Source organism: Plectropomus leopardus, chromosome 19, assembly GCF_008729295.1.
Source record: "Plectropomus leopardus isolate mb chromosome 19, YSFRI_Pleo_2.0, whole genome shotgun sequence".
NCBI lineage: Eukaryota > Metazoa > Chordata > Actinopteri > Perciformes > Serranidae > Plectropomus > Plectropomus leopardus.
Genome location: NC_056481.1, coordinates 17,808,141 through 17,834,101, shown reverse-complemented (window position 1 = coordinate 17,834,101; position 25,961 = coordinate 17,808,141). Strand labels below are relative to the sequence as shown.

Below are 25,961 nucleotides of genomic sequence, written 5' to 3'. Positions count from 1 at the left end.
TAGAGAAGCACAACTAAAAGTGAAATAAAAGCTTTTGTGCCATCATTTCTGCTGCGTTGCCAGACAGATTTCCTTCCAGAGGAAATGTTGCAAGTGGTGAATGACTGCCTGATGACCACAAACGTTTGTTACTCAGGAGGGTGGGGCAAAGTCCCTCGTACGTAGTGTCATGTGGTAGCCTCACTAGCATGTGATCATGAACATCATTGGGGTTTGTGGTGGTTAGATGTCATGTTATCTTTACTTCCAAATGTGACGTAACCATATTATGATCTTAAACATACAATGGGTCATGGGAACTCACTGGGGTAAATACTTATGAGCAGGAAAAGATAATCTCCATTGTGGGTTGTTTTTTTTATTTTAAAATGTATTTACAAATTTCTTCAAGTGTGAAAAAGGACATAAAAAAAGAATAGCAAAACAGGGTTTACAGAGACATGGTTATAAACATTGTATTTTGCAGCAAACAATCTCTTTAAATGGATGATCCAGACAGTTTTTTTTAATTGTTACTTGTGCTTCACCCATGAGACACTGGGACAAAGAAGGGTTGATTTGGTACTGGGGTAACACAGTTTACAAGGCAGAGATTGCTTTGGCAGCTACTCTCCTCCCAAGCGGCAGAGTCAGGTCAGTGATGGCCAGGACGACTCTAGGTTTGGCCAGCGCAGGCAGCTTCACCAGCTCAGAAACCTGGTAAAGATAATCGTTATTTTCCAGCTTTAGTATTTCTGAAGAAGTTCAACTACGTTGCTAAAGGCACAAAGAAATCTGGTAATGGTTTTTTTAAATTGCAAGTAGAACATTTACAGCCCTTTGGAGGTATGATTTGTGATATCTGGCTACAACAAAGTGTGACTTGACCCTTGATCTGGTTCTTTTCTTGGGGCCAAATATAGATTCTAAACCTTAGATTCTCTCTCTCTTCAATTCATCAGTCTTCACTAGAGCACTTTATCCTCAAAAATGTGTTTGCAATCAGCAGAACAGACAGAGTTCATGAAGAAATTATAAACTCTTTCCCGAATATATATGTTGCAACAGCCACTCATCTCCTTCCTTATCTCCACCTCCCCCACCCAGCTCATAACTCACCATTGTAAAGGGCATGAACTGCAGGATGCTTCCGCGACTTCCCTGCTCCAGGCACTCAACACACTCCTCCATGAAACTCTGGACAAATTGAGTGTGAGGTCCTGCCATCTTGGACCCCAGGATGGAGGAAATGAGGAGGAACAGGTTGGCTGAGGAGAAGTGAACAGATGGTATGAATTGTCGTGGTAACATTAAATCACACGTTTATGGCATATTGCGATGGGCAGTTACTGTTGGAGGGGGATGTACAGACTTGACAGATGTTGGTTCATTTCTCTGTGAAAGGTGCAGGCAAAAAGTACGAGTGCGATAATCTTTATTCCACCAGCACGGAAAGGAGTTCTGTTCTGGTTCCTGAGCCTAATTTTGACCCATTTGGAGCACTGCAACCAAAAATAAATGGTCTGGAACTAGAAAAGTTGGTTGGAATCAAAGCTTTACAGGTCATTGACCTTGACCTTTGGTGCAAACCGTGACAATATTAGTAGGTGTGTTATATTCTGCAGTTTGGAACGAGATGAAAGAGAAAGCAACAATACAGGGCCCCAGTGATGACGTCTGTCTGTAGGCCAACCTGGAAGCTAACGTCGCCTGGTTCCCTCGTCAAAAAGCCTATGGGATTTTTCCACTGGATTTCAGATCACTGCAGAAAGTTAGCTCTGTGGCAAACAAACATTTTATGATACTTGTTTCCATGTTTAGTTTAACAAGATAATCTTCACAAATGAACACCACTTTCGGGATTTCTGAAGCCTAAATACAACCGCCATCAATGTGATGACATTCTGTAATCTCATGTAGCTATTTGTTAGCAACAGTAACGCTAAAGACGCACTAAAGCTTCAGAGGACGAATTGGGTATTTACTGACTTATTTTGTATCAAAGAAAAAGACGTGAAAGTCTCTTAAGTTTGTGTTAACCACAGACATTATTTGAGGCTTCCAAACCAAAAAACCCAATCAAAAAAGCGATTAGCTTTGAGACGAGGGAACCAGGGGTGCTGAAATGCTAATTCATTTCTGTGTTTTAGGGCTCATTCCTGGAGCAGTCTATGAAGAAGTGAGAAATCACTGAGTAAAAAAGAGCATGAAGTGATCTCATTACTAGTTGGTCAATGCCTGACTTTGTGATTGAAGTTCTGTAATAAAATAACAAGAACTTGGAGGTTATCAACGCCAAACGCCATCTTACTGGTGTAAAAGGGGCATTAGTGGATACAAAGCACAAACAGGAGCTCTCACCCAGGACTCGGTTTAGAGGGTCCCTCATGTTGACGGTGTGGAGCTGGGAGGCAGAGAGGGAACTGCTCATAGATCGGTCTCCTATGAGAGAGCGTGACATGAGAAGCAGGAGACGGATTGTTTTGTTTTCATTTCATTTTGTCATACGAGAAAGAAAAAAAATGCACACAAAACAACAGAATATCAACAAGGAAGTTGAAGTGAATGTTTAAGTATTTTGCTTGCGGCTGGTTAAGTGCAATCTGAACTAAAGGTTGTGAAAGTCTTAAAGGCTTCCTTCCGCTTCCATCTTGCATAATCCTGGTTCCTAAAATAACCTTGTTAAGACACATTTCAATTTATTTTAAGGGTGAAAAGATGATTTTTGTTATTTTTATCTTTATCTTTAAGCAAATGTAAATGTCTCATTACACCAAATGAAAGGTCATTTTTTTTTCCATTTTAATATGATTTTACATTTTAAAAAATCATTAATTACAAAAAAACCAATTAGACCATATTTCAGACATGCCAAAACATATTTTTTTATTCCACAGGTGGACATATTAACAGAGGCTAGTTAGGTCATGTCCAGCAAACTTGTTGTATTGGGTCATCAACCCCTAAATGACTTGTCTTGACATGACTGGACATGCCTTTTCAGTGGAGTGGGTGGAACTCATTTGACTTTAGGTGGAAAAAAGAACCTTCTGAGTTTCAATCTCAGTTATTGCTAGAAAAGAAGCTCATACATTTTTTGCCTTAGTCATGCAAGGCACTGATCTTTGACGCCCTGCCCGGGGATTTTGTTATGGAGTAGTAGCTAAAATTGAAAAAGTGAAAATTCCAAATCCTGAATGCTCATGACACTAAGTAAGGCTGATGACAGAATGAAAATGGCAATCTGGTATAAGGCTATGTTCAGTTTTTTTTATTTGTTTTTATTAATGTTTTGGCCTTTTTCATCTTGACAGTGTATACTATTTGACCTTGTTCTGTAAAGATCTTTGTGAAAAGTGCTATATATATATATATATATATATATATATATGACACACACACAGGAGTAGTTTGAAAACACAATACCTCTATTGCTTTTATGCATTTATTTATTTTATGTCACTGTTTTATCTGTTATTTCAGGTTTTTCCCATTTGTAAGTGTACTTTATTTATTTTTTATTATTATTTGTTTTGAATTTGTACTCTTTTTTAAAAACATAATTTTAAAACACTTCTCTGTTTGTATATTGGTATTAAGCGTACAGCTGTCTTTAATTTCAAAGTTAGGTGCGATTCTTTGATGAGACCTCAGGTGTTTTAGATACGTCCAACCTGTGCATTTTCTTATGTTTTTGTATTTCTTTTTCTTTCATTGCATGTTATCATATGCACAAATAAAGAACTAAAGCATGAACCACTGCTCTCAAAATCATCCTCCTGTTCTTCAGAACAGAATTGCTTGAAGTAAAAACCTTGAGTTAAACAGCAGTGCTCAAGTCAGAACCTGCCAACGGGGAAGAGACTCAACAGATTATTAATGTTGAGACAGTTTATAAGGCCATGCTTGTTTGTGCTTTTCTGGTTTTGCTAAAAGTGCTTTCAAGATGCAACTTGCTGGTAAAAGGGTCTTAGGAAGTCTATTTGATTTTGAAAACCGTCTGGTATTTGCATAATCCCAGGCTCAGACTGACAGACAGTTGACTGAAAGGCCACGGGCTTCATAATTCAACCATGTATTAAAAACCAGACATTAATAGACTGACCTGGACTGGAAAGGGCAGCAGGCTCATCCTCATTGGAACTGAGCAGACGCATGAGTTTAGAGGGCTGAGTGTCATCCAGCGGAAAGAGGCTGTTGTAGTCCTGCAGCCAATAATATTATGTTAAACTACATGTAGACAACAAAGAATTCACACACATCAACATGTCGGTTTCTCACATTGAATACAACTTTTTCATCAGTAATGCAGAGCCCTGATTACACATACAGACATGCTGACATTTCTATAGATTAAACTATTTTCTCTAAAATAATTTGAAACTGACAAAAGTGATTGGCATCGACCATTGTTTATACCATATTTAATAGAAATAAGATTTTGCTTTTGGTTTATGATTCAACATAATATTTGTATTCATAAAACAAAATGGCATGGACAAAAGTGATGCTATCATTCACCTATTTTTTTTTTCTTTTTTGCACATCCTTTAGAGGCAGTCACTGCTATTAAATATTTCTTTAACTCTCATGAGATTTCTGCACCTGTCAACAAGCAGTTTCTGAGCTACCTGCTCCAGCTGTCTTAGGTGTGAGGCGTGGCGCTGTCGCAGGTTTTTGCTTTTTCCATACATGTTCCACAGAATACAGATTGGGGCTCAGAGTAGCAGTAGAAGGCCACAAAGCTGTGGGCGGTTTGGGTCATTATTTTTTTTGAGGAATAATGACCTGTGACTGAGACAGAGCTGTCTGACACTGGGCAGTACGTATCGCTCCACAACGCCTCAATAGTCATAAGATTCCATTGTGCACCCTGTGCCAGGCGCAGCAAAGCAGCTCCCAAAAAAATGAGCAAACCTCCTCCGTGTTTTACTGTAGGTACTGTGCTCTTTTCTTTGAAAGCTTCTTTTTTTCTATCTGTGAACATAGAGCTGATGTGCCAATAAGCTCCAGTTTATATAATTTTTTCAAAAGATACATTTATGGCATTGTGGCTTGTCAATATGAATTGTAGCATATTCCAGTCTAGAGTTTTTATATCTTTCTGTCAGTAGTGAAATCCCTCCTGGTTCCCCTTTCATGGAGCCCACTTTTGCTCAAAAAAATGACAGATAGTGTGATCAGAAACTGACATACCTGGGTTCAGCTTGTTTCTCTTGGGTTTGTTTCTACCATTCGCACTTTCCTGCTGCTAAATCTGGGGTTGATTTTTCTCTTGCAGATCTTGGGTAAACTTTAACAGATCTTGAACTTCTTAATAGTACTTGCAACTGTTGTCACAGGAGCATCAAGGTGCTTAGAGGTGGTCTTATAGCATTTACCATGATTGCCTATTATTTTCTTTCTGATTTCCTCACACAACTTTCTCCTTTGGTATTATCATGGGCACCAAACTCAACATGGACCAAAAAGCAGTGAATACTTTTCTCCATTAAAATAGGCTGAATGACTGGTTATAAGATGCAAAATGCTAATCATACTGTAGAAACAAATGAGGTTTTTTTTTTTTTAATATCACTGGAATCAAACTATTTATTGATTTTTCTAAGGGGTACCAGGTCATTTTAGATATCTTATGTATCATCACTTTTCAGGAAGACTGAAACATTATTTCAAAGAGCTGTAACGGTAACGAAAAATTTGAGCGTGTCTGTACCAGACCTTGTGTCTGTTTTACCTCAATATCTTCTCGCTGCCTTTTGCGTTGACGAGCTGAGAACGAGCCTTTGTGATGAGAGGAGTAAGAGCTGAGCGCGCACCACACAGACAACCTGAGGAGTTATCGGGAGAGTAGAGTTAACACCTTATCCCAAAATACCAAAAACTACTGCCGCCATCACATTGAAGTATTGAGCATCTCTTACTTGGCCAGTGCCTTTCCAGGTGGGTCTGCCAGGCTGTGCCAGTGGGCGGAGTCTGTGAGCAGGTCGGGTAGTATGGTACCCAGAAGGGTGAGGGTGATCTGCTGAGTGTCCAGGCAGAAAATGCTGTAGAGTAACTCCACCACCCGATCGGCCCACTCCTGTCGAGTCTCTTTGAGCAGCTCCTGAAATAACATGCGGCACTCCGATTACACAATCTGACCACGGGCCAAACTCTAATTAAGGTCTCTTTGCACTGGTGTTTGATACAAGATCAAGTTTTCGTCATCTTAAAAAGGTTCCAAGTGGAGTTTCTGACCAATAGCATTTTGATTAAGCAATGTTTAACTGAATGGGTCCTTGTTTAGTTTTTATGTCAGAAGTATCAGTCAGCTAATTGATTAATAGAAAATCATTCAATAACTAGAGTACTTTGATAGATGGTTAATCACTGGCGTAATTTTTCCAGGAAAAATAGACAAACACTTGATGACAAAGAGAATAAATATTCACACACTAGAGTATAGCTCCTTATATTTAACTGGTTACAACAGATACGTTTCAACCCAACAGGTAAATTCTATCTGTTGTTCTATCTGTAGTCAATTAAATATGCCGAGGAGCCGGGAGCAGTACTCCAGCGTGCAGATATACAGTATATATATTCTTTTTTTGCAATGATTTGTTGTCATTAACAGATGCTCACATCATAGCACTTTTACAATTCCAAAAATATATTAGTTTCCATTTGTGCATTTTAAAGAAAATGAAAATAATAATACCGGATATATGTATTCTCTTTGTTGCGTTTATACGTAGTTTTATCCAGCACCTGGCCTAAAAACAGACTTGGATGTGCACACCACTACTCTGCTGAGCAAACATTTGATGACTCCAAGTTCTAAAGCATCAGAGTTTAATGTTTTTCTGTATCTTATTATTATTATTATGATAATTGAATATCTCTGGGTTTTCGGCTGTTGGTCAGACAAAACAAAGACTGCCTGAGGCTGTTTTAAAGGCTGACTTGAGATCTGTGCTCCTAGCAAGAAGCAGAGACATAGTTTAAAGCACTGATGATAACAATGATAACTTTAAGGGTTAGTTCAAATTTTTTGAAGTGGGGTTGTTGTGTGAGGTGTGTATCCAAAGTAAGTACAGTGATAGAAAGTACAATAGTGGTGGGCAGCATGCTCTTACTTTGGAGGAGCAGCAGAATGTAGCCTTTAAACACAAACAGTGCTGCTATTGTTGATTTCTAAGTGATTGGCACCTTTTCTTGACCCTCCTACCTTGACCAAATTGTTTGTGAACCAGAAGACGCCCCCCATGTTGAGAAGACTCTCAAACAGATGCAGGGCCCGGCTGTCCACCCAGCCTTTGCGCAGCACCGTCTGGAACTGCTTGCTGAGGGCCACGTGTATGGGGTCTTTTGCCGGCAGCAGGTTGCGGTAGGGGATCGGCTCCTGGCCCTCAACTGGGGGGCGCAGGGTCGCAGCCGTTTGTTGGAAGACATCGGCGCACATGTGCTCCATGATGGAACTCATAATGATCACGCTGGTGAGAGGACATAAGTGTTAATCCACGAAATAATGGGGCTTAAGCTGTTAAGTGCAAGTGTGTGTATCAGTTGTTTGTACCGTTCATTGTAAAACTGCAGGGTGTTCTCCCCGTACAGTGGTGTCACAAGCTGTCGGATCATAGTCTGGGGCTTCTCCCGCTCATCCCTCCCCAGCATCCTGACGTGGGCCACCAGCCAGGCCACAGCACAGATCGCCATGCTGCACACCTTCCCCTTGATGTTGTCAGTGATCTTCTGCCCTTACAGAGATGACAGCAGCAAGAAAAGGGGAAGGATGTGGTTAGAAATACAGGGTATGGTCAAAGGAGAGAATTCTGACTAAAGCTGCATGCTTCCACATTGCGTGATATGAAAACTTGAATAAAATAGGGAAACAATGAGAAGTGGGCTACATCTCTTGGACATCGGGACGTCACTGCTGTTGTAAGTTCTTACACATTGTTACGTGTCAGTTTCCACAGAATACGTCATAACCACTGGAGTAATGAGTCAAACTGTGAAAGTATGAGAAACAAAATTCCTAGTCTTGTAGTGTTATTAGCCGTTAGGGAGGTAACCGATCCTGCCCAAAAATCTTGTGATACTCAGTAAATATTTGCAAGAGGAAATATCACACGAGGATGAAGAAAAAAAAAAAATCCAAAAGTACGTTAAAGTTGAACAGACCTGCACTGCCTCCACAGAGAGAACACCATTCTCCCACGCATTCAGAACTTCCAAGATGGCTGCTGGCGTGCTGAGGCAGATTTCATGCCATTTCACCTGACTGTCTCAACACATAAACGTCAGAGGAGGCTATTTAGAGCGTTCATTACAAAAAATACCAGACATATAAATAATAAGATAATGAGTTCCAAGGCAATGGACAAAAAACCAAACCCTTTCCACTATTGCAATATTAGTGGAAAATGCAACTACATGAGATTTGAAAATGTTTGTTTATGGCTAATGTTACTTTATAAGTTTACTTTATAAGATACTGCATGGTTTAGCTCCCCTATTCTAAAACATTTTATTTTAACAGGTCATGGGGGAATAAGACATTGGATTTAGATGCTTCAAAGAGAATCACAATCTTTGGTCATATATGAATTTGTTATCCATGTGTCTAATGTCAAATTTTAGTTTGATATCAGTTGAGTTTTTTGGCTCTGTAACGCACTTGTACACATAGATGTTGATAATTATAATTGTGATTATCAGCCCCGACTAAAACACTTGCTTAACGTGTATTGTAGGCCAAAACGTAGTCCTCAAACTAGTGAGTGTTACAGACTATATAGCCCCACTGTCATGTGTTGTAACCATAACAATAATCAGTAAAAATAACAATAATAAGTTTCAAAACAACTTGCCGAAGGGCTACAGTTGAAAATTAGACCTCTAACTAAAACTGACACATTTTCTGAAATGTTGATTAATGTGTGTTGTCCTTATAAAATAAAATAAACTAATGAATGAATTTTCTTTGAGTAGTCAAATGGCCACAGCAAACACGTCATTGTCCGCTCTCATTCCATTTCTACGCTCCGACATCTGCGACACACAGTCAAGAGCTAAGCAGTGCAACAATTAGAAGTATCACTTATGTTTATTGTTTACTATAAGTGAAGAACTTTAAGTCCACCTAATTAGCCTACATAAGGTGTATATGAACATTTAATAAATGTCTTCTATTACACCATAATGTAGTTGACTGACATCTCCCATAAAAAACATATTTTATATTATTACAACTGTGTTTTACTATATTGTCATTCACTGTGAGAATTACACATTAATAAACACTTAAGTCTGCATGCAACTACATTATATTGTGCTTTTAACCACTCACTAAACCTTTATGGTTTTACAAATATTGACCCGCCTATTTAGCATGTAAAGTGTTCTTGTTTTACAGATGTGCAAATTGAAATGAATGGAAATCAATGGTTTGAAAGGGAGGGAAACCCTCTTTACAAAAAAAAAAAAAAACTGATACTCATAGGAAGTTGTCACAACATATTCAGCTTTAAAAACTTCATGAGCTGTTCTATTTGAAATATTTTTTTAAATGCTTACATGGTCATGCTCCCTCTCTGCTTATTTAATTTGTTAGAAGACACCAGCACACCAGTAGAGTCAACACACGGTCCTCGTAACTGTTGCACTGCATTATGTAAAACCTCATCTAGGCAGCCAGTCTGCTCTGTTACGGGAGCAATACTATGAAACTGTCTACCAACTGAACTGGCATTGACACATCATTTTAATGTTTTTTAGAGCCATTTAATCATTGCTAAGAGAGAAACAACACGGTTCTCAGACTTAATGCCACACTAAACACAGCAGTTATTTGGTATTTTGTGTTGGATGTATTTCTATTTGTGCATTTGTGGATGTATCCTTGTCGACGTATTTGCCGTATTTGTGGATGTCTATTCTTTTCTTATTACTATTTCAACTTTTAAAAAGCCTCCTATGGACAGGTGTTGAAAATTAGCATTTTGCTACAAATGCTAAGCACAGTGCATTTGGTTCATGTGCATGAATGTACAATTTTAATGCTACTGTGATAACTATATAAAGTAAACTAAACTGATGTTAAGTGATTGACAGGACAATAAACAGCTGTTAAGTAACAGATTAGTCTGCAACTTACACTAGCTTCATCTCTGAGGAGTTGTTCAGCAGGGTGACCAGGCTCTCCACTTTGCCAGGCTCTGGTCTGAAGCAGGGGTGATCAGGGTTCAGGGTCTTGCCCTCTTCAGGCATACATGTCTGCAGCCATGTTTCAAAGAAGGGGGTCTCCCCTGAAGGACTGGGGTCTGAAAGAATCACCTGGAAAGGAGAAACACATGGCAAACAAGTGCTGTATGAATCAACTTAGACTTAATTAACAAAATGGAGAAATTTCTAGATCTAATCAATCTACAATATTCTGTTGAGCCAGTAAAGATGCTGCAAAAAATGTTGGTACACTTCCACACAGCCCGCTCTTGACCTCTTGTGGCCTTATGCTGAAAACGCAGGCTGATTTGATGTGAAATCCACAAAGAGCACCATAGCTATTAACATCATAAGTACCTTTTCTGACAAGCTTGAATTGCCATGAACTCACCTCGGACCCATACGTCTGCACCACATGGCAGAGCATGAGGAAAGAGATGTCGAAGAGCAGAGCCCGTACTGACGCAGACTTGGCTGAAGGACAGAAGGAAAAATCCTCAGCGTTAGTGTCTCATTTAATAAGTAATATGTCAATGAGGAGAGAAATTCCCACATTGGAACATGTCACTCGTGTGTTTAAACTCACATCCTTCGCCGCTGATGTGCTTAGGAAACTCATTAAGCCTAAAACCAAATAGAAAAAAAATATTAAAAGATAAGAAACATCTTGTTAATATGTACTTCCCACGCAAACTGGAGTTTCCACCCTTAAAAATATGGTTATAAATTGGTATCCAAGTCATTATGAACCACGATTCTGCTGACTAAGGGGACAATTTGTCTTACCTATTTTGCATATACTCACTTAATGAACTTGCGAGCAAAAGATTTGAGTTTCCCAGTGGCTGCTGCTGCTGCCAGGAGCAGATCAAGGCTCTTTCCAGACAACATGTGTCCCAGGACCCCCAGAAGACCCTCAGGGGACTTGGAGTGATCTGCGTCTACTGTCTAATAAACCAGCAAGGAAGAGTTAAGCTCATTTGTTAGATACTTGTCAGATACTTTCAACCATTTCCTTCTTGGTCATTTCTGTGTCCATTCTAGACAATACTTGATATTAACCAGACCATTTATCGAGAGCCCAGATCAGGACTGCAATAAACAGAGAATACCCTGTAGAGTTTAGATCAGGTTATGGTGCTCTACCTTGAGAATATTGGTGACAGTAGGCTCAGCTCGCAGGATGAGACCGGGGTTTGGCTGGATGTTGGCATTTTCTGCTGTTTTTAACCTTGGGGCGAACTCCCTGTCCTCGGTCCTGAATCAAATTTGCAATGGGAGAGGGACAGAGAAGGGGAGAGGCAAAGGAGAGACAGAGGTGGGGTGGAGGGGGTTGGGGATGTAGTGTATTGTGTCAATATGGTGAACAAAACTTTACGCATGATCATATTAACTAAAAGAGTTCAGAATATATATTAAAAAAAAGACATGATTCCGTAAGACTTAATTCTTCACACAGTCCTGAAGTGTTCTGCATCACACATGCTCATGGTGAGATGGAAACCCATACCGCTTTGCAGTGAGGCAGGCTGTATTTGAATCTGACAGCAGGCCCAGCTTGTTACACTCCTGCAGGAGCATGCCGAGGCAGTCGCAACTATGTCAAGAAAAGACGAGAAAAATGATAATTGCCACAGTACTAGCTTACCAGGAATTTAGCTGGCGTGCTTGTCTAGAATATCCTATGATGGCATTACAGGCAGTGCAGATGAGATTTTGGAGCACTTACTTGCATCTCTGATCAGCTTTGTCCAGTAGTGGTGTGAGCTTTAGTAAGTACTGAAATGCAATATTCACGTCATCCATGAAGTCCTGGAAAATACATATGCCATTAAGGTTAATCGCATTTTATTTTAAATATTTTCTGCTTTTAAAAACATGATTACTTGGCAATGCTAAATGCTCCTGATTGTGTCAGTGTATTCATTTGTTAGAAAGACATTCGTACCTGTCCCTTGTCACCCTGAGGATACTTCTTTAGTCTTAGCAGAACTTGTGGGATCTAGTAAAAAGAAACAAGAAAAAGATTTCTTTAAGTGCAGTTGAGTTGCATGCGCACAGATATAGTATGACATGAGTACATTTGCGAAGTGGTCACTGGTGCCTTTCCCAAATTTACACCAGTTTACCTTATATAAATAAAATGATTACTCAATGCAACAATTAACTTAAGTCAATCTAGGCAAGGGAGATCCAGATAATACTGACAATCCAAAAAAATAAAAAGGAACACATTAATGAAGTTATCAGTCAACATCAACACTGGCTTCAATTTAATGTGGAACTTCGCACATTTTTAAAATTCACCCAAGTTATTGCTGTGGTCTAAGACCATAAAATATGAGTTAAAATGAACAACTACCAAACTTAAATTTATGATGCCATAGGGTATAAAAAATGTCACTGCTCCATAGACAATAAATTGGGAAAAATGACACTGAGAGCAGCCTGGGAAATTTTCCAAGTTTAAGGATTCAGAAAGGAGATCACACCAATAGAAAAAAGCTTGTATGGGTATATACAAAAAAAAAAACCCATACATTCTGTGGGTCCACATTCACGGTCTACGCAGAAGCTCCAGAGTTATAAGCTATGACATCATAAGTTTAAGACTTCTCTGGTTTCTGGACAAAGATATAACATGTTGGAATTCTTAATTTAGATAATATTTCCCTTTAAAGTTATAGGGACATCAAACACCAACACAAATAAGAAGAAGAATTAAAAAAAGGAGAGGCAGATCACAAGCAGATATATCTTTGACATGGGTCTTACCTTGAGGAATGTGAAGGCAGTCCATTTAAGCTCCTCTGTGCCCTCTGGTGACTCAATGAGGCCAGTGAAGCAGGCTTTCCAGATCTCCAAGACAAAAAGAGGAGCAGGGATTCGCTGTGGAGGACAAGCAATTTGAGAAGAATGCGGCTAAAATTAAAAAAAAAAAAACATACAACTGAGCAGTCTTATTGTGACTTGAACCTGGATTTCCTGCTTGAAGAAACCAGTAATTTAAAGGACAAAGGCAAAATGAAATACAGTCTCAACAATGAAAAACACACAAAAACAACTAGCCACTCAGATAAAAAAAAAAGAGCTTACTGTGTATAATTCAGTGCCATCATGCTATATTATTTCTAGATATTAAAAGGCTTTTCAAACACTTTCCTTTCATTGCCAGTTTGAGGCAGACTGGACGTAAGATTTCTATACAGATAAATGTTCACCTGCATTCTCTTGATCATCATCAGCTGCTCCACCAGTGGCTGCGTCTCCCCCGTCAGATTCATTGTCCCTTCCAGCATGATGAAGGCGTGCACCGATGGGAAGGAGGCGTGAACTGTGGGGTTGCTCTGCTCAGACAGCATCAGGGGAATACTGAGAAAAGAGAGAAGAGTTAGCATGATGGAGACTGATTGTGATCTTCTGTAAATTAACATATTGAAATGTCTAGGCTAAGAAGCATCATGCCAAAATCTGTCTGTTTTTTTTTTTTTTAATATGTAGGAATAAAGCAGGAATCTTCACCCTTTTACGAGGGACAAGCTCTCCTCTAATTTAGTTCTCAGTGTCGGGTTTGGAACGCTGCTGAGGCCCTCTGTCACTTTCAGCAGTGATTGCTCTACATTGCTCCAGGAACCTGCGGAGGGATAGCGACAGAAACACTGAGATGTCTTCCTCTTAACAACAATGTACAATAAGATTAGAGTGAAACTTTTTTTTTTAAATAAATTTAAAACTGGTATTCTTACATCTAATCTGTCGACATCTATTGATAAAAGATAATTGTTACATTCCGTGATTATGCCAGAGCAAAAAAACAACAAATACAGACTAACGAAAATGACCAGAAAACTTGCTAAAAATGAATATATGTGTGTATGTGTGTGTGTGTGTGTGTACATTTGTATGTACCATACTTCTAAATATATAATCAGAATAATTATAAATATATTTTCTCTATTTTTTGATCGTTTCTAATAATTCACCCCCTTTTTTGCCTTTTTCCCCCGATGGTTTTGAAAGAAGTCAAACCAATGTGGACACTAAACTAAACTAAACTAAACTCAGAGAGATCCATCACCAAGTTTACACAAGGTTTTGATGTAGCTTTTATAGAGAAGAACAACTACCACACTGAAGAAAAAAAAAAAATCTCAATTCTACTTAAACACGTGCCGACACACACACAGACAATCATAAGACCTTGTTCTTCCAGCCGAGCGATGTGGACCAGAGCTCTGTTCTTGGTGCTGTTCATCAGATTGTGAAGCCTCTCCTGGCAGGCTCTTAGACTGGCCTCTGTGCTGGCTGTTGGACCCAGTTCTCGGAGCTTCTCACAGTACCAAGCGCAGCCCTGCAGAAGCCACACCACAACTCCCAACAGAGCCCGACACAGCCCAATGCACTCCTCTGCTTTCCCGTGACAGCTTTAGAGTCAGAGGTGAGAGGCAGAGAATCAGAGACAGTTTATATTAGGAGAAATGTATGACTTCTCCAAAACAAAATTAACATTTACTAAGCAAACATGCAGGCAAGCATTACAGAAAAAAATGCTTTCATAAAAAGATTACATGCCCAAAGATCCTGGGCTGCTCATTTAGAGTTAATGCTGATGGTTGTGATTTAAAGGAAATAAGTTAAATTTGATAAACAAAGGTTAACTTGTGAACAACAACTTGGTTGAGCTGCAGGATATCTGAGTGAAGGTTGAGTAATACAAACAATACTATTTTTTCATTTTGACAGAAATTTTCAGCTTCATAAAACACAATCTTCACAGCTCATTTAAGATTTTTCAATTAAAAACAGATTATTTCCCCCCATTTACTGTAGAAATATAGTGTTATGGATGAGTCTAAGTTATGTACTTAACGAAAATTCACAAATATGCTCTTTGCATCAAGAAATCCTGTGGTGAGTAGTTGCGCTCATTGTATTGTTTGTATTTTTGTATTTGTGTGTATTTATGTGAAACAGATGACATCCTCGGACAAAAAACACATTTCAAAATTGTTTCTGACAATAAAGTGAAATCTGACCTGATCAAGAAGGACAACACTGTCATGGATAACTTTACATACCTGAGGCGATGGCAGAACATGTCCATTATCTCAAGCAGTGATTTCACACACAGCTCACGCGAAAAATCATCAAACTATAAGAAAAGAGACATTTTCATGAAAACCTCTCATGTCTTTTAGAAACTTGCATGATGCCATCATTTTCATCAAGTATAAATTACCTTGCTGAGGGCTGTAAGCACACTGGAGTAAGACACCATCTACGGAGAAAGAAGGTAATGTTCACAACTTGCAAAATCACAGATACACTGCTCATTATACCGTTATTCATTACACTGCCTCTTCTCTCACCTGGGAACTTATAGCATATTTCAGGTAAGACAAAATGAGGGGGTTGGGAGAGGGGCCAATCATCGCCTGCTCCATCAGGGCCTCTGGAATACAAAAACAATGTATAAACCACTACAGACATGACAGTAAGAAAACTGCTGTAAAGTCAAATACCGTAAAACTTCAAATATAAGCCTAGTCCCAATTAGATGCCCAGTCCCTTTTACTAGCCCAGTGTGGCAATGCATTTTGACAAATAAAGGCCTGTCAATAAGAGGCCTAATCTGGTTTCCATCCTGTTTTTTTTTTTATAGAAGTTCTTTGGACGCATAAAACTGTGTTGTTGGCTACCTGCTGAAGATAACCTTAGTTAGCTGCTTAGATCATGCATACAAATGTGTATATATGATTAAACTCTTGTCAATATGGACATGCTACACACATCCTTAGCTTGGTGAGATTCTCCACAATTTAATCATTCAGTTCATTTTACTGAAACCATGAGCACAAGAGAAGATGGTAACACCAGTATTGTAAAAAAGAAAGGTGTAAAAAAGAAAGGTGCAAAAAAAAAAAGAGAAAAGTAGGCGTAGAAAACAATTTTTATAAAAGCCAAGGAAAAATGTTCAGTGAAGTATATTCATAATTTTATACTTAGAATTATTTAACCGAATTACTGTAATTTTTAAGATTTTTTTCAGGCAATTTCTCAAATTTTTAAAATTATTTCTCCTTTGTTTTTTGTTGTTTGTTTTAATTTTTGGCAAATTTTCTGATAATTTTCTTGTACTTGGATCATTTCTTCTTTTGTTGCTGATTATCTTCTTTCCATGCATAGATAGATCGATAGATGAAGCCAATTTGCCCAGGTTTCAAAGGGTTAAAGGAACAATTTAATTGTATTTCTATTTTTACTGAGCAACCGTTTTAAGCCTGTTGAGGTCAATGGTTTAGGCCAATATTAGTCAGGGCTATTGATTGACGTTTTACGGTAATTAGCATGACGGCTGGTGAACGTCACTGTCTTCCCTCTAACCTGCGAGGTTTAGGTAGTCCCATGTTGCTCCCTTAGGAAAGTTTTTCTTGATGTTAATGGCCCACTGGTAGTCGCTCCATCTCTCCTTCCACGCCTGTAAGATGGCTTGCTTCAGATTTACCACCTTCATCCTGGTAAAAACGACCACCACACCTAATGACGAAATACAAAAATAACGAAATGTCTAAGAAACAGCCATTAGCACGATTTTCGTGGTCTCTTTTACACGCGTTACCACTTTACGTTAGCTAACGTTGTTATTCATTATTTGGCTGATTGACGTTAGCCGTTAGCTGTCGATGTCATTCATGAACCAACAATAACATTTAAAGATAAAGTTATCTTGCCGCGTAAAAAAACCCAAGGTTGCCAAAGCAAATAAGACAAAACTCAGTCGCAATATTACAGAATTCAACGTTTACCTGACTTTTTCGGCTTTTCAAAACATAAAAGAGAGCGTTATTTGTTTGTAGCTCCTCTGCTTCACAGTATGAAGAACGCCATTTTTGTTTTGAAAAACGTAAGCGTTCATTGGTTAATCTCTCGCCGGCTCAGTATTCTGTTAGCGGATTGGTTAGTGAAGTGACGATTACAGTCTGTGGTGGTGAACTAAAATTATCACAAGATGGCGCGCTTTACAAAATTGAGAGTCGAAGCCGAAGCTCAGTTTACAGTCATGGAGAAAGGTAAGCAAAATACAAAAACATATCCCGCATTAAACACAGAAGTTACAACCAAACCTCCGAACACAACTGAAAAAGTAACAAATTGACGTTACTTAAAACCGAGCCCGGCATTTGTCAAGCTCAACTGACATTTAGCTAACTAGCTTTAGCATTAATTAAAGAGTGGTGTGCAAAATATAATGGCGTCTAGTGGTGAAAATTGCTGATTACTGCCAGCTTAAATTTTTCCATGTGCCAAAACTGAGCTCCCAATTAGGACTCCTGCAGTGTTAATTGTTAGGAGGTTTTTACCTCTAGCTGAAGAGGTCTCCTCTCCAAATTAAGGGACCAGGTGATTAACACTGACCAAAACAGTTTAATGTTATGGGGATCCCCTATCCTCAAAAAGTCTTAAAAGGCATTACATTCAATCTTCTTCTAATGTTAATGCGAATCGTTAAAAAAAACTTTAATTGACATTAAAATTTCTTAATTTAGTCTTTACAAACCTTAAAAATGCTGAGAAATAGGAAGTAGGATATTATTAATCTTTTTTTCTGATACTGCATGATACAATCTTTCAATAATTGGTAATATCTATTTTTTTTTTTGAAGAATTTACAACTCCCCTCTCACATTAACGTCACACAGATCAGGACAGAGGAGGAAAGTTTGAAATTTTTTTCTTCATCATTTCAAGTCTGACTTTATAACTTGACCAACAAGGTCATATTTGACGTTAAAATAAACATTTAGGCAACATTGTCCCCAACCCTTAGTCATTTATGTCTGTTCATGTTTTATTTCCTTTAATTTGGGTTATTGTAAAATTGGTTTTGAATTTCATTCCAAGTAGAAAGTCTTAATAAGTCTTAAATCTTAAGTGCTTTAAGTAGTAGGAATCCTGTGTTACAAATTAGTGTTTCTGAAACACTTCGGCTTGTTGAGACAGGCTGCCATCTCAGTACCTGTTAGTGTGTACTCACCTTGTTTCTCTGATAACTTAAAGAGCCAGATGTTTAGGAGGTTAGGGTGTTTTTGATGATTTCTCTTCTGCTCCAAAACAAACCAACCTGGTCATTTAAACTGGCAAAAACTGTGAATAACACAGTTTCATGGGAAGAAATCCACTCTGGCTTATCACAGAGGGGCTGCTAACTACAGTGGCTAATGTGACAACACTAAAACACAAGAATGCAAATGTCCCTATCTAGAGCCAGTGTTTGGTTTGTCTTCTAAGGTAACAAAAACACAACGATTCTTATTTTCAGGTGAATATACACACACACACACACACACACACACACACAAAATAGATGGTCACATTGGACCTTTAATGTTACAGAATTTCTTCTATTGAGAAAAGCCTTTTTTTGACAACTTTTTTTAAATTTTATTTTTATTTGTACTCTTGTTTTTTATCTGTATTCTTTGATCCTTTTTACTATGTGAAGCATCTCTGAGTTCCCTAAAAAGTGCTTTATATATAAAATGTATTATTATTATTATTATTATTATTAACTTGAAGTTAGCTGCTTTTAGATAAAAAAAGTATTATATCAAGTCTTACTGTAAAGTCGGTTAATAATGTGAGTTATTTCAAATTTTAAACAACTGTCCTTCATTTTTGACCAACTATCTATTCAGTGAGTGGCTTACAATGAAAAGCCCTGTTGTCTTATGTAACCAACCCATTCAGTTGTGTGATTCACTGCAGTTTCATCATCTTTTTTGTGTGTCAGTTCACGGCTTTTCAACAGGGTTTTTGTCTGTTATGTCACACCTTTGAGGTGGAAAGAAAATATTTATTTTAAAAACATTCAAGATCCTAGACATCACAGCCAGCAGGTTAAAAATGGAAATAAGTGTGTGAGACTATGTCCAGTTTAAGTTTGAGTTTGGTACCTTTATTGAGAGGTTTTAAAAAAAAAAGCTTTGTAATAACTAATATATATTTTTTAACAGCAGAAGCCCCCACAAACCAAATTTAGTTTAAATGAGTACAGAAAGTGTTTTTGATATATATATATATTTTTAAAGATCTATTCAAGCATGATCTGCAGAGTTTTCCTAACTGTCTCCTCTCCTCTTTTGCAGATCATGTTAAAAAGGGATACTGTTCTCCGTATCAAACCAACCAACTACTTTTGCAAGTGAAGGTCCCGTATTGAGTCTGCGGCAACAAAGACCGTCATTCTGCCTGACACTGGAGACGTTGTCCTGGCTAAAGCGAGGTCTGTGTCCTGGGACAGAGTGATGCCAGCCAGCAAGAGATGATCCATGTATCCTGGCATAGTCCAGGTAGGCTGGGGATTGAGGGGTGATGTGGGTGTGAGGTGTATGTGTGTGTGTGGAGAAGTATTCCTGTTGCCCTCCACTGAGAGCTGCATTAGAGAAGGGTGCTGACAGATTTGAGTCTACCCCGGGCAGACCAGAGAGACTGTAGTGGCAGCTCTGTGTCTGTTCTCATGACTTCACTGCTGGGACAAACCCAGCTTTGCTGACTCTTATTTTTCTTCCTGGTTATTGTGTGGTTCATTTCAGGTTTGAAGCTTTTGGCTGTAGTTTATTCTGTTACAATGGAGCTCACTTACATTTATGGCACTCGAAGCTCCTCAGAATCACTTTACAGTTAATACTTTCATTTAGGATTTGTTTTTCCAAAAGGAAGCCACTGTTCACACTTCACAGCATGCTTTGTTGATTTTTGCAAGTATTATTTTGAATGAGAAATGTATCAGTTTCTCAGATGTAATTTTATAGGTGCTTTGTGCACCACAAAGTACCTCTGCGCTCCATTGTACTGGGCTGAACAACAGCTGTTATATTCAAACCTCAGCACTTTAACACTGGCACTATGCGGATTGTATTTATTGTTTTTTTTGTGCAAACTACTTATCGAATCAGGGGAAATTGGTAGCTAACTCATTAAACATCCACCTGTATGTTTTGCACAGACAGGCAGAAGAGGATCATATTTATGAAATAATAGAGGTAAATAGACCTAATATTTCATGGCCTGTGCCTCGGGGCTGTTGTAGAATTGTGTAACGTTACACTGGACCTGTTCTGTTCTTTCTGCAGTGCACAACTTCACTGTCTTGCTCTTTCTTTTTCTCTTCCTCCAAAACACACAGAGGGCCTTTGGGCACACGTAGGTAATTACCAATGCTTGAGAGCCAGGAAATGAGAGTGGCCCCCTTATGTCCCCTCAGGTTGTCCAATCATGTTGCTCTATGAATCAGGATAGACTAGTGGCACCTGCTTCAAATGAGGGAAGATAAGACACATAATGTGTCGCCATGTTTAATGCAGCACTCAGGTTTGAGCTCCGTACGGCAACAGTGTATGTTGTCATTTGATACATGTTGGACAAAGGGCTGGGCAATATATTGATATTGTGATATATGACAAGATATCGTCCTTGAATTTTGAATATTGTAACTTGATAAGTGTTGTTTACCTGGATTTAAAGGCTGCATTACAGTACCGGGATGTAATATTCTGAGTTTACCAGAATGTTCGAGCTTTCCTCTCATTTGCCAGTACTGATGATTATTTATCAAAAATTTCATTCTCACATCTCATTGTGTAAATATTTTGTAAAAGCACTGGTAGTCAACCCTACAATACTGGAAAAATATTAAACCAAGGCATTTGATCAAAATATCATTACATTTGATTTTCTCCCTGTCGCCCAGCCCTCGTTGGGCATAATCTGTCAAAGTATGAAAACAAAATTGTTTATAAAACGATAGAACACTTGTTCTCCCACACAGGTGTTTTCAGTTTCAGTTTTGTGCCTAATTAGATCTCCTCTCAGGATGTTGTGAGCATGTTTAGGTGTGTTTGATTGACATATCTCTCACTTTCTTGTGACATCATGTATAGGTGCAGAGGTCTAATTAGCCAAGTGACAACACCTGTGTCGATGTGTTAGGCCTTTAACAGTCTTGCTTTAGCCAAGTATTTTTCTGAGATAGTCTAGCTTTGTACTTAGCTAGTATTTTGGCAAACATTAGCTCAGTAGAGCTTCTTTCAAAATTGTGTCAGCCGCCTTTTTATATGGCTTCATTAGTTATTTATTATTTACACCTGTAACTTTCCCTCAGTGGCATGTCAAAATTAAAAACCATTTCAAGTACCTGAATGAGTGATAGAATGAATTTATAAACCAAGGTTACACCTCTGTTTCTTTAAAAATCTTGTGTACATCTGCTGTGTACTTTTGATGTGTCCCTGGGCACCACCGACAGCTAATGGACAACACCAGTGTGCTCCTGGCTTATCGCACAAGTCGATAAGCGTGGGTGGTAGGACAGGGCTGTTGAGTCTCCTCCATTTGGGCAACAGACAACAGAGCATGTCTCAGTCATTGGATGAATTCCCATCACACTTGAGACACTTGTGAAGTGTTTAGAAAAACGCATAGTCTGTATCTTTTTATAGAACAACTTAATTTGTACTTCAGTATGTACAAATCATTGATCTCCAAATAGTGCTTTGCCCTACTCACGTAATACGTTAATTTTGGATTCGGTTAATATCACACTCGCTCACTTTCATTTTTGCGCCAGACTTTCTTTCAAAATCTGCTATAGTAATACAAATAAATATATAACAGTGGAGTTCTTCATCTACTTTTATTTAAATCTGGTGGCCTTTAAAAGATGTCACTTGGCAATTACACTGTGTAAAATCGAATGACATCATATTTGAATTGAGTTGGATTAGGGTTCATACTATATTGCCCATTTGTAGCACCGTGAACTAATATATGTATGTCTATAAATTCATTTGTTGTAGATAATATTCTAATTCTAGTACAGGGATAGTACTAATACCATATACCTCAGACCTCCACTACATGTCCTTGATTGAGTGATACTATCACAGGAACTAACAGAGAGTACTTTTAGCGGTGAAAGTGTTGGCCACAGAGCCACATGCAGCTTGACACTGAGGAGCTTTATATAGCCCCTTCAACATGATTTCCCCTCATTTTACCGTCATCGAGAGTCAAGGCTACGGGGAGTTTGTTCCAGCATTAATTATAACCAGTCTATATGGGCTGGCTGGCAGAGAGCCTGGCGAGGCCACTGCCTTGCATCCTCTCACATCCTTTAACGGCTCCAGAAGTCTTCTGTAGGTGTAATAGTTTTTGTTTTACATCATGCGAGCAAATGTGTGACCCAGGCCCCAGCTGGCTTAGTCAACTGTTCCCTGGGAGTCACAGAAGGGACATTCCCAAGGGATCCTGGGTGTCAACTTGCTGTTGCGTAATTTAGACAAAATATGATGACGTCAAAAAAAAAACCCCAACCTCAACCATCTATCTATCTATCTGTCTGTCTGTCTGTCTGTCTGTCTGTCTGGCCGTTCGTCCGTCCGTCCATCCATCCACTTGCAATATAAAATGAAATTATAGCATTACATTTAGCGTTAATGCATTGGGCTATGATAAGGTTGTCTAATTGGCTCCTTAGCCTCACTTTTTTTTTCAGCCAGCAGGTTATGTGGCTGCAGCCTCCACATAATAATTGATATGTTTTATTTGCTGGAGCCATAGCCATAAGTGTGAAGGGATAGGTTGGTGCACCAGTGGCACTCATCGCTCTGGGATGCAGATATCTGCTAACAAACCATTATTGAATTGTAGCATTTTCTTTCTTACGGGTAGGCAGAAATAGCCATAGAAAATAGTATATTAAAAAAAGGTTATTTGTTAACCTTATCGGCCAATGAAGGACCTGTAACAGCATTGCATCTTAGAGCCCTGACCCATCAAGTTAATAAAACTAAATTAAGACACACTGTGGACATCGATGCCCCAAGTATAAGCATACCATTGGATTATACCTGCTGAGAATTATTTAAGTAATTAAAGTTATAGTCTATCCATCCCAATGAGGCTACCCACCCCATCTGAATGGCATGTCCTTGGGATTACATAGCAATCGTGCGAGCAAACGGGGCAGTTTTTCCTGACATGCCCTTAATTATCCAGGACCTCTTGGCGTCTAATCCTGCTATGACACTACAACAGTCTGACATTACAGCTATCAAAAGTCATCTCACTTTCCGGGTAAAAGTCAAATTCTGAGTTCTCCAACCCATGTGACACTGCTGAAAAATCTATTAAGCTTTCATGCATTAGGCACTCATTAACACTGTCCATCACTAATCCTGAAAGCTTCACTTCTACTTTATGTGTGTGACACCAAGCACCACAAAGCCTAACATACACTACCCAGGCCATGTTACATAATCAAACTTGGCAAATGCTTCTAGTACAGCCTCTGTGATCCCAGTGTCAGTTATTGCTGAGACCCAACGCCTGAGCTCAGCACAACCAGCGGCCAGCATGTTAATCCCACATCTGTCGCTCACTGTGGGTGATTTAATCACCCCAACCTGAATTATTTAGAAAGAACTGATGGCCACAGATCTCATGCAAAGAGTTCGGGATTATTCATCACCACAAAAAAATTTGTTCCGTGGTACTGGTGATGGCATTGTAAGAGCAAGTGTCAGTACTTGTACTCTTTCAACTTTTTACTCCAAGGGGGTCTGTTATAGAAAGGCCATACATTTTATAATAGATCCTTTATACACACCTAGATGTTATGTATATGTCAGCATACAATGTGTCATCTTTCACAAAAATATAAGTGAAATCTTTCCTTTTTTCACTTCAATAAGTGTGTGAACCGAGCAGGCTGTTGCAGTGCCACTGTAATGCCACGGAAGAGTTTATCTCACTTTATGTTACAAATACCCTTATATTTTAAAATGTATACTGCACCATTGTTAAGAATATCATTCTAATTCCATATTTTTTTAAATAGATTTATAGATTTTATCACAGATTGGTATTGTTGTATTGTATCTATAAGTAACATAAGAATTACAGAACAGTGATGCCAAAGATATGCTTGTGGTAATTTAGAAACATTGTCGCAGTTATGTAGTTTGTCAATGAGAAAGAACTGACAAGGTGATTTTCAAATGTAGAATTCTCCCTCTTAAGTATATTTCCTGGTCGCAATTCTGTGTAATTCAAATGTAAGCGACCCTCATCAAAAATGTCTGCTTCAGTAATGTGTTTATGTTAGAAACCAACAATCAGTTAAAATATCATTCAGATTTTACTAGTTTGATTTTTTTTAACATCCAAATATCATTGCCAATATTGGCCCTAAAATAGCCAGTATTGGTTCAGCTCTACTCAACAGTGTTAAACTTTAACTTCCAAGAAAACCTACATTTGCAATCAACTGTCCAAAGGTAAAAAAATCAGTATTCATGCAACTAAACAGGTACTCTTCACACAGAATACATTTTGACTTGTTCTACTAGGAAATACACAGGTGTTGCTAATCACATTAACAATGGTTCTGTACTATTGAAGTGCATGGCAGTGAGCCAGCATGCACAATACCAGGACCCTGAAACTAATACAGCTTACTGTATTAATTCTTTACACCTGTTACTGTGATATTGCAAAACGATGAAAAAGGGCCCATAGGGGGATTTAAAGGAACGCCCACCCCCACAAAATGACCATTTGTAAATCAGCAAGTTGTGACATGTTGCTTTGAATCCATTAAGAAAACATGGTTTTTTCACATGCCTTCACAGAAAACAGCACCATGTTTATCAACAGAAAAACTATATTGAAACATCTGTTTAAAACTTTTGCACAACTCGTACAGTATAATCCAAGTCTCATTTATCCAGTCATATGCTCAGTACCTCTCAAACACATGCATTTTTTTAACACATACCTTTTTGAAGCTAAACTGGTGGTAAAACTAATCTATATTCTGCTCAAAGCCAGTCTCCAATACTAAGATGTTTCAGTGTTTTTTGAGGTTCTTAGTATATGACTGGATAAATGAGATTTGGGGTTTGTAAACAGATGTTTTGATATAGTTTAGCTGTTGTTAAAGGTAGGGGTGGGCGATATATTGAATATATTCGGGGTATCACGGCTCCATGTGTGATATATAAAAAAAAGCTATATCCCAAACATCGAGTATTAATTGTCACATTGTTTTTATAAGCCAACAGTGCTTTGGTTCTCTTGCCCTCTACTGGTTCTCCACCTCTCACAGACACACACACACGGGAGGGCTTTTGCAGAGCTCCAGGCCGTGACTATTTAGTCACATTTTGCTACCATATGAAGCATTACTGCATTTTGCAAATACTATTAATATATGAACTGTTTTGGTTTGTTTCCAGCTTGCAGTGTTGTTGGTAACAGTCTCACTTAATGAGTAGTAGTGGCAGTGGTACAAACAGGTTAGGCATGTGTTTGTATTTGCAGAGCACCGATTGTGTCTATTTAGTCACATTTTGCAACCACGGAGCACCAGGGCGACTTGCAAATTTTAGTAATGTATGAACTGGAGAGCTGTTTGTTTGTTGCCCGCTCACAGTGAACGAATCCTTATGGTTAAAGGTGCTGCGGCATCTGTTAAACTGTCTGCTAACGCTGACATCCAACTGTCGATGGGAAGCTTCAAGTCCACAGCAAAAACATCAACACTTCCGGCGTGAGACGAGACATGTCTTTCAGAATAAAAGCATTATGGGGTATTTATTGAATTATAACAATATTTTTTGAAAATTCATGATAAAAGTACTTTATTTAACTTCCTTATAACCGTATTTTATTAAATGGTACTATAACAATAGTGTATTCAACGTAATTAT

General features: G+C 38.5%; 1 protein-coding gene across 2 annotated transcripts; it reads right to left on the bottom strand.

Annotated features, from left to right (window-relative positions):
• Nucleotides 1-50: 50 nt before the first annotated feature.
• On the bottom strand, nucleotides 51-17,086 carry med24 (mediator complex subunit 24). Of its 2 annotated transcripts, none has more exons than XM_042508120.1 (26): nucleotides 16,998-17,086; nucleotides 16,576-16,728; nucleotides 15,561-15,643; nucleotides 15,431-15,469; nucleotides 15,270-15,343; nucleotides 14,392-14,615; nucleotides 13,714-13,825; nucleotides 13,413-13,563; nucleotides 12,967-13,080; nucleotides 12,140-12,193; nucleotides 11,921-12,003; nucleotides 11,702-11,788; nucleotides 11,338-11,449; nucleotides 10,997-11,139; nucleotides 10,778-10,815; nucleotides 10,583-10,665; nucleotides 10,124-10,302; nucleotides 8,149-8,248; nucleotides 7,541-7,716; nucleotides 7,193-7,457; nucleotides 5,904-6,085; nucleotides 5,717-5,810; nucleotides 4,085-4,184; nucleotides 2,341-2,421; nucleotides 1,099-1,247; nucleotides 51-696 (listed from the first exon to the last, which is right to left on the bottom strand). In XM_042508120.1, exons 2-26 carry the CDS (start codon nucleotides 16,703-16,705, stop codon nucleotides 580-582), a joined length of 2,970 nt encoding a protein of 989 aa, XP_042364054.1. In that variant the 5' UTR covers nucleotides 16,706-16,728; nucleotides 16,998-17,086; the 3' UTR covers nucleotides 51-579. The 2 variants fall into 2 exon arrangements, with proteins under 2 accessions (XP_042364054.1, XP_042364056.1); XM_042508122.1 differs by having other exon boundaries at nucleotides 52-696; nucleotides 11,338-11,437.
• Nucleotides 17,087-25,961: the final 8,875 nt, after the last annotated feature.

Bases quoted from the DNA above. Each gene is read 5' to 3' on its own strand.
- med24 (XM_042508120.1), bottom strand. From the start codon at position 16,705: ATGAAGGTGGTAAATCTGAAGCAAGCCATCTTACAGGCGTGGAAGGAG. The intron at 12,194-12,966 runs GTAAGACCCATG...TCTTTTTACTAG, and splicing joins CTGCCTTCACATTCCTCAAG to ATCCCACAAGTTCTGCTAAG. The intron at 10,666-10,777 runs GTGAGTTTAAAC...TCTGTCCTTCAG, and splicing joins GCACATCAGCGGCGAAGGAT to CCAAGTCTGCGTCAGTACGG.